Source organism: Rhynchophorus ferrugineus, unplaced genomic scaffold, assembly GCF_030347505.1.
Source record: "Rhynchophorus ferrugineus isolate W39M unplaced genomic scaffold, kcgeb_rfMv2 rfM3, whole genome shotgun sequence".
In the NCBI taxonomy this organism is placed as follows: Eukaryota; Metazoa; Arthropoda; class Insecta; order Coleoptera; family Curculionidae; genus Rhynchophorus; species Rhynchophorus ferrugineus.
The window spans coordinates 18,817,243-18,831,368 of NW_027472582.1; the positions used below are offsets into that span (position 1 = coordinate 18,817,243).

General features: G+C 27.2%; 4 protein-coding genes across 6 annotated transcripts; 1 reads left to right on the forward strand and 3 right to left on the reverse strand.

The window, feature by feature from the left end:
* Positions 1-50: 50 nt before the first annotated feature.
* On the reverse strand, positions 51-3,582 carry LOC143193569 (M-phase inducer phosphatase 2). Of its 2 annotated transcripts, XM_076399865.1 has the most exons (5): positions 3,441-3,582; positions 3,233-3,348; positions 1,436-2,076; positions 1,169-1,356; positions 51-1,009 (listed from the first exon to the last, which is right to left on the reverse strand). In XM_076399865.1, exons 3-5 carry the CDS (start codon positions 2,036-2,038, stop codon positions 739-741), a joined length of 1,062 nt encoding a protein of 353 aa, XP_076255980.1. In that variant the 5' UTR covers positions 2,039-2,076; positions 3,233-3,348; positions 3,441-3,582; the 3' UTR covers positions 51-738. The 2 variants fall into 2 exon arrangements, with proteins under 2 accessions (XP_076255980.1, XP_076255981.1); XM_076399866.1 differs by lacking the exon at positions 3,441-3,582 and having other exon boundaries at positions 3,233-3,356.
* Positions 3,583-5,509: 1,927 nt separating this feature from the next.
* On the forward strand, positions 5,510-7,506 carry LOC143193570 (uncharacterized). The gene is made up of 5 exons (XM_076399867.1): positions 5,510-5,651; positions 6,039-6,126; positions 6,196-6,431; positions 6,614-6,797; positions 6,851-7,506. The coding sequence occupies exons 1-5, from the start codon at positions 5,516-5,518 to the stop codon at positions 7,263-7,265; spliced, it is 1,059 nt and encodes a 352-aa protein (XP_076255982.1). The 5' UTR covers positions 5,510-5,515; the 3' UTR covers positions 7,266-7,506.
* A 278-nt stretch (positions 7,507-7,784) lies between these two features.
* On the reverse strand, positions 7,785-8,676 carry LOC143193574 (COMM domain-containing protein 3). Its single transcript, XM_076399872.1, has 3 exons — positions 8,537-8,676; positions 8,162-8,436; positions 7,785-8,109 (listed from the first exon to the last, which is right to left on the reverse strand). Exons 1-3 carry the CDS (start codon positions 8,664-8,666, stop codon positions 7,915-7,917), a joined length of 600 nt encoding a protein of 199 aa, XP_076255987.1. The 5' UTR covers positions 8,667-8,676; the 3' UTR covers positions 7,785-7,914.
* Positions 8,677-11,254: 2,578 nt separating this feature from the next.
* Positions 11,255-13,897, reverse strand: LOC143193996 (uncharacterized). Of its 2 annotated transcripts, none has more exons than XM_076400522.1 (9): positions 13,616-13,897; positions 13,430-13,552; positions 13,199-13,356; positions 12,747-13,145; positions 12,544-12,680; positions 12,332-12,494; positions 12,129-12,274; positions 11,804-12,030; positions 11,255-11,739 (listed from the first exon to the last, which is right to left on the reverse strand). In XM_076400522.1, exons 2-9 carry the CDS (start codon positions 13,550-13,552, stop codon positions 11,653-11,655), a joined length of 1,440 nt encoding a protein of 479 aa, XP_076256637.1. In that variant the 5' UTR covers positions 13,616-13,897; the 3' UTR covers positions 11,255-11,652. The 2 variants fall into 2 exon arrangements, with proteins under 2 accessions (XP_076256637.1, XP_076256638.1); XM_076400523.1 differs by having other exon boundaries at positions 13,652-13,790.
* Positions 13,898-14,126: the final 229 nt, after the last annotated feature.

Here is a 14,126-nt window from a genome sequence, read left to right on the forward strand (position 1 = left end):
CAACTATCTTTATTCAAATAACAGAATAAAATAAATAAAAACTACAAATGTGTAATTATAAAAATAATTTTATTCGTGTAAATAAAATGAATTTGAAAACACTAAATTTTAATCTAGATAATCACAAGCAAATCATTGCACCATATTTATTAATTTCACTAAAAATAATTTTAAATCTTCACAAATTGCACTGGTTTAAATTAACATCAATATCAGCACTTCAATAAGTATATAATTCAATATTTTCAAGACATAACATAACAATACCTAGAATATAAAGTTTTATAACACACATCACAATATTCAAGCTTACAACACTAAGAATAATTGCTTACTTAATATCTAAAAAATCTTTATGTCATATATAATTTTGAAATATAAATACAATACATCAAAATATGAAGTAAATAAAAATTTAATAATATACATTATATCAATATCATATACTTTCAATATTAATTATTAATAGTCTAAACTTATAAAACAATCTGGTTATACTATTGTTTCAATCCCAAATAATAATAAAAAAACACCTTACAAAACAATAATATAATACTACCTCAGTCAACAAAATAAATAAAAATATATTTACATTTATGTAATTCCTTTGAGTCAATTACAAAATGAAATCTCTGTTAATCTTTATAACATATTTAAAAATAATTAAGTCAAAATTTAAAAACATCAGTACTTTATGGCACTGTCTCACAATTGATCATTATACATTGCTATATTGCCCTATTCAAAACTGTTATCTGACAAAAACTTCCTAATTTTTCTACATGATGGATTCTTTTTAGAATTTTTGATGCAATCAGCAGATTTAGATTTTTTTCGAAAATATCTAAAATCATCAGTGTGATCAGGATGAAGCATTTGTTTGTATTCTCTGGGCACACACAATTCTGGAAATGACTCAAAAAACTTTTTGTAACCACCTTCAAGTATATAAATCTCTGGATATATTAAATTTGGATAATTGGAGCTATTAATAAAACGATCCTGTTTTCTGTAAAAAGAGAAATATATTAAAAAATGTATATATATATATATGTATATGTATATATATATATATAAATATATATATATATATATATATATATATATATATATATATATATATATATATATATAACATAAATATAGTATTATAGAATATATATCCTACCTTAAAAGTCTGCTCATACTAGGTCCTCTTTCCATTGAGAATTCACAATGAAAAATTAATATGTGTCTTTTATTAGTTGATCTTGAAGGTACTTCTAACAGTTTTAAACAATCTTCTTTAGTATATATATTAACAGCTCTCTCAATATGTCCACCGTTATATTCATAAGGATATCTGCAGTCGATAATCTATAAGTAAATTAACCAATAAATATTTCTTTATTAAAAATGTACTAAAAATGATAATGTGTAATGATAAAAAACTTACTAAAAATGAATCCAAAGTTGAGCTATATTTTCCCTGTAAAACATCATGCATCGTTAATGGAGATATAGATTTAAGATCTGGATGAACACCTAAGACTAAAGGCAAGATATAAGTTTTTGAGAAATCGCCTATTAAATCTGAATCAGCTTCAGATTTCTCAACAGCCTCTTTTACTTTTTCTTCTTGGTAGTATACATTAACAGATACTTTTTCTTCGCAAACTTTTATTTTCTTAGTAGGAGTTAAAAAACTAAAATAATCTATTTCTGTTTCGACACTACTACCATCAAAAAGTTTTAGACGTTTTAAGTTAAAAGCGGCATCCTGGGTAGGGCTTTTTAAGGCATCAGGTGTACCAAATAATCGTTTCTTCTTGCCACAAGAATTAGTCTTATTCGGTGTGACATTTTCCGCAATATCACATTGTGAGAACCATACAATGGAATCTTCCACATTATCGTCCCTTAATGGAGAATCATCCACCAAATTTTCCAAATCAGAATGTTGGTCTTCACAGTAACCAGAATCTTTTGTATCCCCATCAAATAAGGAAACTTCTTTCATTTCTTTTCCCAGAGAAAAACCCAAACCGGCGTCACACATTTTCGGGCTATTCACCAGCTGACTTTCGCGCCTTTTTACTAGTAAATAAATGTGAAATCAACAACGATACATTAGAACTACTCAACGGTCATAAATATATTACTAAATTTATAAAAAATATTGAATTATTAAATTATTTAATAATAAAAAATATAATCAGCTCACAATAAAAAAAACTATTTACACACTATTACATTAAAATAGTTAATAATTAAACTAGATATTTTAATATTGATAATATTTGTAAGATATATAGTGTGGATCATCTGGTAATTTAAATTTGAGATATTATTTTGACACTGACAACTCTACAGCGTTTGACATTGACAGATATGTTAGTGCCAATCCTTCTATAACTCATATCCTATAGTAACGTTGGGTAATAGTGAAGATGTTTTTTTTTTCATTAATACCGTGTTGCCGAAATTGAACGAAAACTCAGACTGATTTCTGATTCGATATAGGAGTGTTATAAGTCGTGAAGAAAGACAACGCCTTTCCTACTGATCAATTTTGGTCATTTTTTAATAGCCTTTATTCTTTGACGCCAATTCTGGCTTTGCAATCGTTTGTGAGGCTTCGTTGCGAGTTATTTACAAATCAAAATTATATAAATCTTTTTGTATTCACTATAATATGAATAGTTGAGAACTGTTTTATTGTCGATGTTTAGTCCTATAGCGACGTTGAGTAGGGAAATATATCGGTCTACCTCGGTATAATTAAGAATATCATGAATTTTTCACCGATTATCCGGCCAGTTCAAAGTTCATCTTTAACATCGACATTTCTTGAACGAAAAGAGCAAACTATAACTCGTCTCGCCACTACAAACACCTATATACAGTCGATCTACTACACGAAGATTCAGTAACAGAATCAAGGCACCTCCTAACACACCTTAATAGATTGGAAATGTCGTTGAAGACATGGTGTATTAAAGCAAATGAAACAAAATCTACCCACGCAACATTTACTATGTGTAGAAGAACATGCCATCAGTAAATAACAATAATTGTTAATTTCCCCAAAGCTGAGGATGTTAAGTATATTGGTATTCATCTAGATCGAAACCTAACCTAGAAGAAGCACACATTTAAAGAAAACAACGTGGACTTAATCTATATCAAGTGTATTGGCTCATCGGCTGCAAATCCAAGTTATCATTAATAATTGCTACGAATCAATGCTTACCCCTATTTGCTCATATAGATCCAACTATGGGGTACTGGTAGCAAGTCTAATATAGCAATCACGCAACAAATCTAAAACAAGGTATTTCGTACCACCGTCCATGCTCCGTACTATGTCTGTAATAAAGTGATACAATGCGATATCCTTTTGTCACCCATAACTAGTGTAATTCAAAATATTTGTGTTAAATGCTTTAAAAGAGTGTTACCCCAATGTACTCGCTAATCAGCTAAATGTGCGACTTGATTAAATTTTTAAAAAATCACTATAAACATTTTTTTTGAGCCTGCATTGTATTTTTTCCATCCGGAATTAAAAAATTAAAAACCCATGAAGAAGATTACTTTTTGCAATCACCATTTTCAAAGCACAATAATGTTCGACGCAGTAAATGAATGCGGCTACCATTATATCTAGAATATTCCACGTACTGTTACTCTTCAAACTATCTCTATGTATGGTTTAATTGAATAAATATTAGTCAACTTTATTATCTATTACAAAAAACGTAAACTACTGTTTCCTCAACTTTATATTAAATTTATAAGTTGACCTAACGCAGAATTTTTATGTAATTGCTACAGAAAAATATGAAAATTACAGAAGTTACTCTGCTGCTATGTTTGGCTCAAAATATATTACTGATTTTTGAATAGCAAATTGGGCTATTTTTACATTTGCAGTTCCCCGCTTGACTCAAACTATTGAGAATCTGGCTCAAGATGGTCGGCGCAGTCCCTCACAGGAATTTTACCTGTTCCTTTTAAAGGAGTATAATAATAAGTATTATCATCGAATTTTAGAGACTCATTTTTTTTGCTTGCCTCTGTGCAATTACAATAACAAACATAAATTTACAGCCCCGCTCGGGCAGGATTCGTTGAATATGTCACTATGGCAGGTGTACTAACAGCAGTCCGTCGCCTTGACCATTGCGGATACTAAGCTATATTAAGTTTGTGTTAAGCATCTAAAAATAATTATAGCACTTATACAATTAATGATTAATTAGTGCTTATCAATAATTGATAATTAACGTAGAGTATCACAAAAGGAATATAATTAAAAGATCTCGTCACTATTATACAATGAATATTCCATGTCATTTTTTGCTGCTGCTGCGTTTATACTAACCATTCATATCCAAAATAGGATTCTCCCGTTACCACTATCAAGTGAGGACGAATCCTTTAATTTACTTAATAAAACAACTACTGCCGTGAGAAATGGATATAATCACGTTTAGATGACAATTTCGGCGAAATAGTCTAAAAACCGAGTGGAGAAACGTACCACACGAATGCAAATTTTGATGGTCCTATTATGAACCCTGCTAGAGACGCTTGTCAATTCGATGCTATTGGGCTAATTTATAATGAAATAATAATACCCGATGTTACTCCAACGATCTATAAATGCTTTAGAATGTCTGTTAATCTACAAACCGACAATTTGTTATAAAATTATCATGTTATTATTAATTAAAATATGCTGTCCTTAATAAATTAACAATTGTTTTAAAATATCTAAAAATTTATCTTCAATAAATTTGTAAAAACGATTTACATTTCAACTAGGAACATATGTGTTATCAACAATTTTTAGTATATATGTGTATATAAAAATGTCATAATATATAACTAAAAAATATTAATATAAATCAATTTTTAAACCAAATGAAATAACTATTATACTGAAGTAGAACTACGCGGAAGGAAATCATAGAAAACCCTTAGCAAAGAGCCTTAAAATAGTTAATATCTCTGGTATAAAGCACTATAAAGGTTTCAAATAAGCACCTTATACAGGTCGCCGTTTCATGGAAGAGAGCTTTTTAAAGTATAAGTAAAAAGTGTTTTTTATCAAACTAGAATGATATTGAGTGGTTACAGAAATACGTACAAACGAATTGTTTATATTTATTATATGAGGTTTTATTTATAGTACTAGCCATCTACATAGTCAAGTAAGCTATCAATATAATTATTATATCAAATATTTTAAATAGATAGTTTGGTTTTATTAAAAAATTATTTTAAATAACAAATATATAAGTAAACATTCTAATTTTAATACATAAAGCCTTACATATAGATCAAAACTAATATTTTTAGTCGTAAAACTAGTTTTAGCAATAGAATATCTATATGCTTTCTCGGCCTCCTAGTTTCGCAATAATCACATTATTATTAATCGAATTACAAATATAATAAAGGAATAATTATTACTTTATAATATTTGAAAATATTTATCGTTAAAAGGTTTTATTATTTACAGTTAAACATGGATTTAAATAAAATAAACAAATCTCAAATAATAGGTGATGCTTTAGAATCGCAATGTTCCTACAGTATTAATGGCCTATTAAATAGCTTAGCTGAACCGAGGGAGAAGGATTGCGGTGAAGATGAAAAATATGGTAATGTCATGTCAAAGAAATATTTAGTTTAAATTTTACAAATTGCTATTTAATATTCATGGATAACAACCTTTATTTATTAGTATGTCTATAAGTAACACTATAATTATGGTTCCTTATATATTCATTAATAAAGGCATTAATATTTAAATAAAATTTCTTACCTCTTTTAAATATATTGCTCACTTTCACACATCAATTTTAAATACATATATGAATTTCCAGTCATATGGAATTTCCTTAATAATTGAATTATAAAATGAGAAGCACCTTTTATTAAATTAAGAATAAATTGAATAAACGGTTTTCTAATTCAATTGTCCATAAAATTAAACCAGATCACTGCAATCTTGAGTAGGTACATATATAGTTATCCATATTTTTAAGAATACGCCGAAACATTGAAACATTTTCCTAATGAAGAAGAGAGCTCTATTGATAATATAAACTCAAAGAGAAAACAAAGACGATACAGGTAGGTGCTTTATAACATAATAAAAAGCAGACAAAAGCATTTTTAATGATACGTTTTTTATATATATAGAACTACATTTTCAAATTATCAACTAGAGGAACTAGAAAGAGCTTTTAGTAAGACACACTATCCTGACGTATTTTTCCGTGAGGAATTAGCTCTAAGAATTGATTTAACCGAAGCCCGTGTTCAAGTTTGGTTCCAAAACCGCAGAGCAAAATGGCGAAAACAAGAAAAAAACTTATCTAAAGTGATGGGAAATATGACAAATAGTGGAAATTCAAACATGCAAATTCATATGGCTCGTATGTACCAGTATTCATTATAAAAAAATACATTCTATTTGCAGTCCGTGCTTTATCTAAAAATATTACACTGTGAAAAATTTAGAGTTAATACAAAAGAAAACATTATACCATAATTGTTAAAAAATTAATCTAATCCATAAAATTTAATATAATTGTGCATTTTTTATTACATTTTTTAGGTTGCCCAACCCCCCTAGATTCTCCAATAAACTTTCCATCATCAGAAAGTCCTAACACATCAAATTTATTTTTGGGATTAGAATGGCCAAATATTATTTCATCCATACCATTTTCCACTACAAGCCCTAATGATATTTGTATCAATCCTCACCAAATGATTGAAACAACTCATCGAAATTTAAGGTAATTTTTATCAGTAAAATATTTGAGAAAAATTAATAAACTAAATGTTTCAGTCCAGAACAATGCCAAATAAATATATCGTTAACAGAGCCCGTAACCAGCCAGCAAATAATACAGACAAATCTCATGGATAGTTCCTCACTATCAACTAACAACTTGACAATTTCAATGGAAACCTTTTTAGAAAATTCAATGCAAAATTCAAAAACCAATAATCAATGTCCTGAAGAAAAGTGTTCTATGGATCAATGTCCTCTTGAAACATCTTGTCCAAGAGAAAGCAACTCGTTGAATCACCATATTGAAGACTCAATAGCTACAAGGAATGTCTTCTCTGAAATGGAAGATGAATGTCTCGATTTAGGAATGACTAGTTGCAAAGAGAATGATGAAGATATTTCTATTGATTCCGATTTATTGACACTAAAACCAAAATTAAAAAATATTAATTATTGTAGCAATAATTAATATTTTTCCATAAAATCATATATGATATAATACTAACATAACTTATACATACATATTTGTTTAGAAAAATCATTACTAAAACTGATAACAATGGACAAAAAGTTACTAGGACAACATATTAATGGTAATTAATTATATTATTATATTTAATGTATATGATATAAATACCTGTATTATTTCTTTATGGAATTTTATTAAAACATATGAAATGCTATAATAAAAAATGTGTTTGTACATATTAGGAAGGATTTTATGTTTTTAATATGAACTCCTTATCTAAACAAACTTATTCTATTTGGTTCATAACAAATCATTTGGTATTTAATCCCATCAGAATCACTATTCTATATCACTATAATTGAGATTATGAAGTTCATTCTAACTAATAATAAAACAAAACAATGGAACTTAAAATAATGTGACAATTGGAATAATTGTTGAAGAAATTAATTACAGCAGATTATTCAAAAGAGAATCTTATACATTTTGAATAAGATACATGATTCAAATATGAAATAATTCAAAACAAAATATATCAATATATTGCGCAATATAATTAAACATACTAACTTATTATATTTAATACAACATATTTATAAATTATATTATCACAAAATATGTTTTATATATAGTACAAAATAATGTATACTCATTGCTGATCAGAAGTAAATTTTTGACAATGCCGTACAGAATCATTTAATTTATAAACAAAATCCTGCAATTCTGGTGTTGAACAAGAAAACTCTAAAAATTCAATGGATGGGCCTTCTGACTTTCTATCAAATTTTTCCAGTTTCAAAGAAATTCTAAATACTGGCCCTTCTGAATTATTTGAAGAGTTGGACTACAAAATTAATCAAATAATTTCAATGAATACACTTTATAAATAGACTTACATCAATAATATTGTCAATTTTCCACATTACATCTGTCACATGAGGGAGTTCATTTCCAATATTTAGAAGTTGAATTCTTATATGTATTCTCCATTTGATATAAAAATCTTCAATTATTTTAATTACATTGCTATTTAAATCACATTCTTTTTTCAGGAATTGTACAAAATCTTCTGTAGACTGATTGTTTCGTACAAATTCTGTAAAAATATACAATAGTGAAGAGTATGTTTCTTTCTTCTGCGTCGAGTGTTCATCTAATGATGAGCAAAAATCTAAAAAATAATGTGAAGTAAAGTGTAAATAATGTAAGAGTAAAAATAATAATGTAAAATAAAAATAAAATAATGAAACCATAAAAATAAGAACATTTACCTTTACTTACTGTTCTACCTGTTAACGTGCAACAACAACTTTCTAACATAATTTTCAAATGATCTTCATTAAACAATTCACTATTATTTAATAAATTAATAGTATGTTTGTACTTATCATCAATTTCCATATTAAAATATACTCACTTTTATTTTCATAAATTATCTTAATAACCTTCGATTTAAAATTAGCGTTGGGAACTATCGACTGAAAATGGTCGACAGTCAAAAAAACAGCGTAATAGTGATTACTATTTTCAGTCAAACTCACGATTCGATTGTTTTGTTTAATTAGTGATGTTAGACAAGCCCTCCTGTAAAAACTGTGAGAGAGGAAAGGACGAAGATAATTGATTGAAGAAGTTAATTTTATGTGCTTATATTTTCCAATGTTAGTATAAGCGAAACCGAGATGAATATATTCCTTCAAGAACTAACTTGAAAAAAGAAAATGAAAAAATTAATTACTGAATACTATTATAATAATAACAATACATAACATGCAACTTATAATTTAATTTTAAACGAAGTAGAATTACTTTTATATTTGGATGTTCTGTGGTTCTGTAAAAAGGAATGAAATTTCTCTATGGAATGAAATAATACCCCACAAATGTGTTATTTTATTTTAAAGTGTTAATTCTTATTTTTAAATAATATACTATAATAAAAAGAGGCAATACAACTTAAACAAAATCTAAAAACTAAAGTTGTACAATAACCATAAATACTATATATGTATATTTATATATATATATATATATATATATATATATATATATATATATATATATATATATATATATATATATATATATATATATATATATATATATATATATATATATATATATATATATATATATAATATATTGTTATTAACAAGCAAACTATCAAAATAATCATAAAACTACATATATTACATATAAATATATGCAAACACAAATTGGGTAAATTTTTGTCAAGGTCGCGGCTAGGACGACAGATCCACGAAGTTAAAAATCAGTCGAATAAAACTACTAGAACGAAAAATATTAACTAAAAGTACGACTGATACAGTCGATATTAAATAGTAATATAACAACGATATTCTTTTGCCGGATATTTCCATATTTTTTCAAAGAATTATCGATAGTTGTAAACAAGATTATCAAACTTTTAGTTGCAAAATAAATATCGATACCAAAAACCTAGGGTTCCAAGAATGGTATCGAACATTTGTTTTGAGATCTCCCATTCCTGAATTTCAAGAGAAATTTTGTGTGGTTTAGTATCGAAATTTTTGTTCACCGATATATATCATAGAGTAATATTACTCTATGATATATATTTTTAAAATATCGATATATTGAAATAACTTTATAAAATCCCTAATTTGCAATTTAATATATATAATTACTGGAAGGTAGTCATAGAAAAAAAGTAGTTTTAATAAACCTAAACAAGTTACGTTTATCAAGTTATCAACTAATACCAAGTTATGTTTGTTAACTTATCTTAAATTTTAAAATACAGTTAAACTTATGAGCCAATATAATTAGAGATTAAATTTTTATGGCAGCAAGTTAAGTCGGAGAAGTTCAAAATAAAACAAACATAATTGCAGATTTCGACGTTGGATTCTTGAATACAGAATGTTTTTTAACAGAGATCTGTGTCGATGAACTATAACATAGGAATTAGCATTCTTAAAACACGTTTCAAGTGAAAACTATTACGAATCACTTATGATTCGGGACGGAACGGAATTAATACACCACTGGAATGGAACTAGAAATGGTCTTGGAACAAAAGAGAGACTTTATTTTGATCCCTGGTAATGTATACCCACTCGATACAAGTCGCAGCGCCCCCTACTAACTTTTCTTTCTCATACCTATACTGGCTCTTGTATCGAGACAAGTCATGTATTTAACAAAAACGGGTGTTGAACCCCAGTCCAACGCTCCACGATAAGTACATTAAACAATCTATATGATATGGTTTGATTGATACTTTTCTGCACTAATTGTTAACGAACAGTCCAACTTCAAAATGTGAATTCCTATTGTGCACCCTGTATATATATATATATATATATATATATATATATATATATAAATACATGTTACTTTTTATTCTAATTTTTAGTTAATATTAAATATTGCATTATGCAATATATGCTGATAAAAACTTTAAGGATGTAATTTTTATTGTTTTTATGAAAAATATTCTTTTGCAGCTGTATACCCTAAACATGAAATTTACAACTAATAAAATTAGAAAATTCTATTTTAATAGCTATTAAGCACATCACACGTACTACTGCTATGATAACTGTTAGTTCGAATGTTGCTAGGGTTTAGATATACTACATATGTAAATGTAATAAGGCACAATGTGAAAGCTAAGAACAAAAAGTCCATAGCCGAAATAGCTATTATTGTAGAAATGCTTTACAAATCGAGATGAGGTCAAATATATAGTAATCAAACCTTGTATTACACCTTTTTGTCAGAATCAAAATTCAATGAAGCACAACTCGGTTCATATAAATACAGCATAATTAGTTCTTAATTCCCTTAACCCTGCCTATCGCACCCTTAAACTCTCTACAACTTAATTATTTTAAATTTTTGTTGTATAATCTATAATTTTGTTGTGTCCAATCGATTAAATGTTATACTAAATTTATAAAATATATACTTATTTATATATATATATACATATAAAAATACAATAATATTTAAAATTTTATTGAATAAGTAAAAAGGAATGTATTATCATAATTCTAAAAGTAAATGGTAAAATAGACTAAACTAGAATATATATTCACTTAACGTAAATTATGTACAACTAATTAAATCAGATCGAATCCAACCACGTTGATAGATTATCATCGTTGATTATATATGCTGGATTAAAACTTCTTAAAACAAAAGTTTGAAATGTCTTGGAGACAAAAAAGTACGAAAATGAGGCCGCAGTATTATACAAACGGGGTTGTTTCTTTTTAATGGAATGAGTAAAACATTTGACCAAAACAGTTTCAGTGTTAAACACTAAAATACAAATCACAGTTTAAAAAGTCCAGTAAAAAGTAATATTGTTTAAAAGGAATGTAATATTATTCATAAATTATCTGGTCAACCTTTTCAGCATTTTTTTACTTTGTTTTGAACATGCTGAATAAATCTTGGGTGGAGGAGATGATGGTTCTTTTACCTAAAACACCAAATATTTAAATGTTACTTATGTTAATTATTTACAAACAAAGTAAGAAACAAACCTCAATTCGCTTTTTATCATTTTGTATTACTGGTATGATCTTAATTGATGATTTCCTTCTATCATCACAATTGTGTGTTTTTGTAAAACTTTCATTATCCCTTGTGGACCTATTACTATCAAATAAAGCTCTCTGAGGTCTTGATATACTACCATTACCACCAAAAGATTTACTGAGATTTCTTTTGACAGATGCGGTATGTGATGTATCATATCCAGATATATATCCTAAAAAATAACCATTCAACATATGCAAATAATTACCCTATAACATTCTTATATCATAACTTCAGTACAAATTTGAAGAAACTATGTAAAAATATTACCAGAAGAGTACTGCATATTTGAAGAAAGATAGTCAGTTGTACTGTTTAATATTGAACCAACAGTACAATCGGGTGAATTATTACTCATGTCTTCAAGCCATTTTCTCTGTTTATCCAAAGATTGAGCGAAAGTAATACCCCGGCACCTAAAGCAAATTTTAAATTACTATAATTAAATTGGTTGAAAAAATCATTTAACTAACCGATCAATAAAATCTCCATATTGAAATGCAAAACTATCACACTTCTGACAATAAATATATCCACAGTTCCTATTTTGGCATATTCCTATAGAAAATTCAACAATAGATGGCCTTTTACACCTTGGGCATTTATTTAGAGATTGGTTGAAATTCAATAGGTTTCCTATAAATTAAATGTTAGCAATTGTCTTATAGAAAAATAACATATTTACCAAAGTCCGTGTACTCCTTAAACTTTTGACTTCTTGGACTTACAGGTTCATAACATTGTTTCGATTCAGGACTACTGGGTGGTGTAATTTTATAATTTTCTTTATTTTTTTTATGATTCTCCTTAAAATTTTCAAATCTAAAATAAATATATAATAAACATAATCTAAATTAAATAGTATAGTAATTGAATTTTTAAACATACCTCTTCCTAGCACTAAAGTTCCTTTCTAATGAATTCCTAAAACATCTTGAAACCATTGATATTCTAAATAAATCTCCATCAGATATATGATAAAAAATCTTTCCCATTATTACATCATTTGTTAATATTTCATGAATTAATCTGTCTTCTTTTGAAACTATTTTTCTAGATAATACAGGGTCTTTATTAATTTTTTCCCTTAACTTTTGAGGGGTTAAAGGTTTCCTTTGAGGTACTAAAGGTTTCAAATCTGGATATAATATTCCATGTTGTTCTTTCAACGGAGAAGGCACACTGCTAGCTGATGAACATTTCTGAAATAGTATGGGCTTTTTTGGGGTATCAAATGACTTTATAATTGATTCTGGTGTCGAAGGGGGTGTTTCAATCTTCTCACAACTATAAGTAGAAAATATGAATAATTGAAAATAAAATAATTTAATTATATATACCCATTGCTCTTATAATACTTAAATGCAGGCCCCGAAACACAATAGCTAGATTCAATGTTAATATTTTGAAACTTATGAGATAAACTTTCATTAGAAATATTCACTGAAGGGGATTCCAAAGAATCTACCAATTTTCTTCTGCTTTTGGTTTCTGTAAACTATATTACCAAATTACATATAAATAATTCTTTTAAATGTATATTACATAAAAAGAACTAAGGAACAAAATACCTTTCTTTTTTTTGAAACATTACATAGGACAGAGCTATCAGTCTTGGGGGTACTTTCATATATATTTGAACGATTAAATAAAGACACATCTGATATATCTTCAAAATTGGCTGAATAGTCCATCTAAAAGTAAATTGGCTTATATTTACAGTATTCAAAATTAACTATTGCTATATAATTAATTACCTTTATAAATATGAAAGGCACAAGAAAAAAAATTACTTTTAAAATATAACATAAACAAACTAATTTCTTAAAATGGCGCCATGTTCTTGGTCACTAATAAGTCTAACGATGTGCTAATTACTTAGCGCGCCTTTAACTTCCCACACAAATTCTTTAATATTTGTAATACATTTTTAACTTGGCAAAAGGTAAAGGTGATATATCGCTGTAGTTAAAATGCAATTAAAAAATAAACACAATATCTATACAACACAAAACCTTTTGACAGATTATAATTGTGTCAAATTTTATTCTACAATATTATCAAAAGGTGGCATTATTTGTAAATGAACCAATCCACAGGATTTATTTATTTATATATACTAGCGGGTAATTTGAAATTATAAGAATGTATTTAAATTTCTAAAGAATTAAGTTTGTTTGGTTATTACTCAAGAAAATAAATCATTTCATTTGAAATGTAAGAACATGTATTGAAATGCTGAAAAATAAATAATTTATAACAGTAATT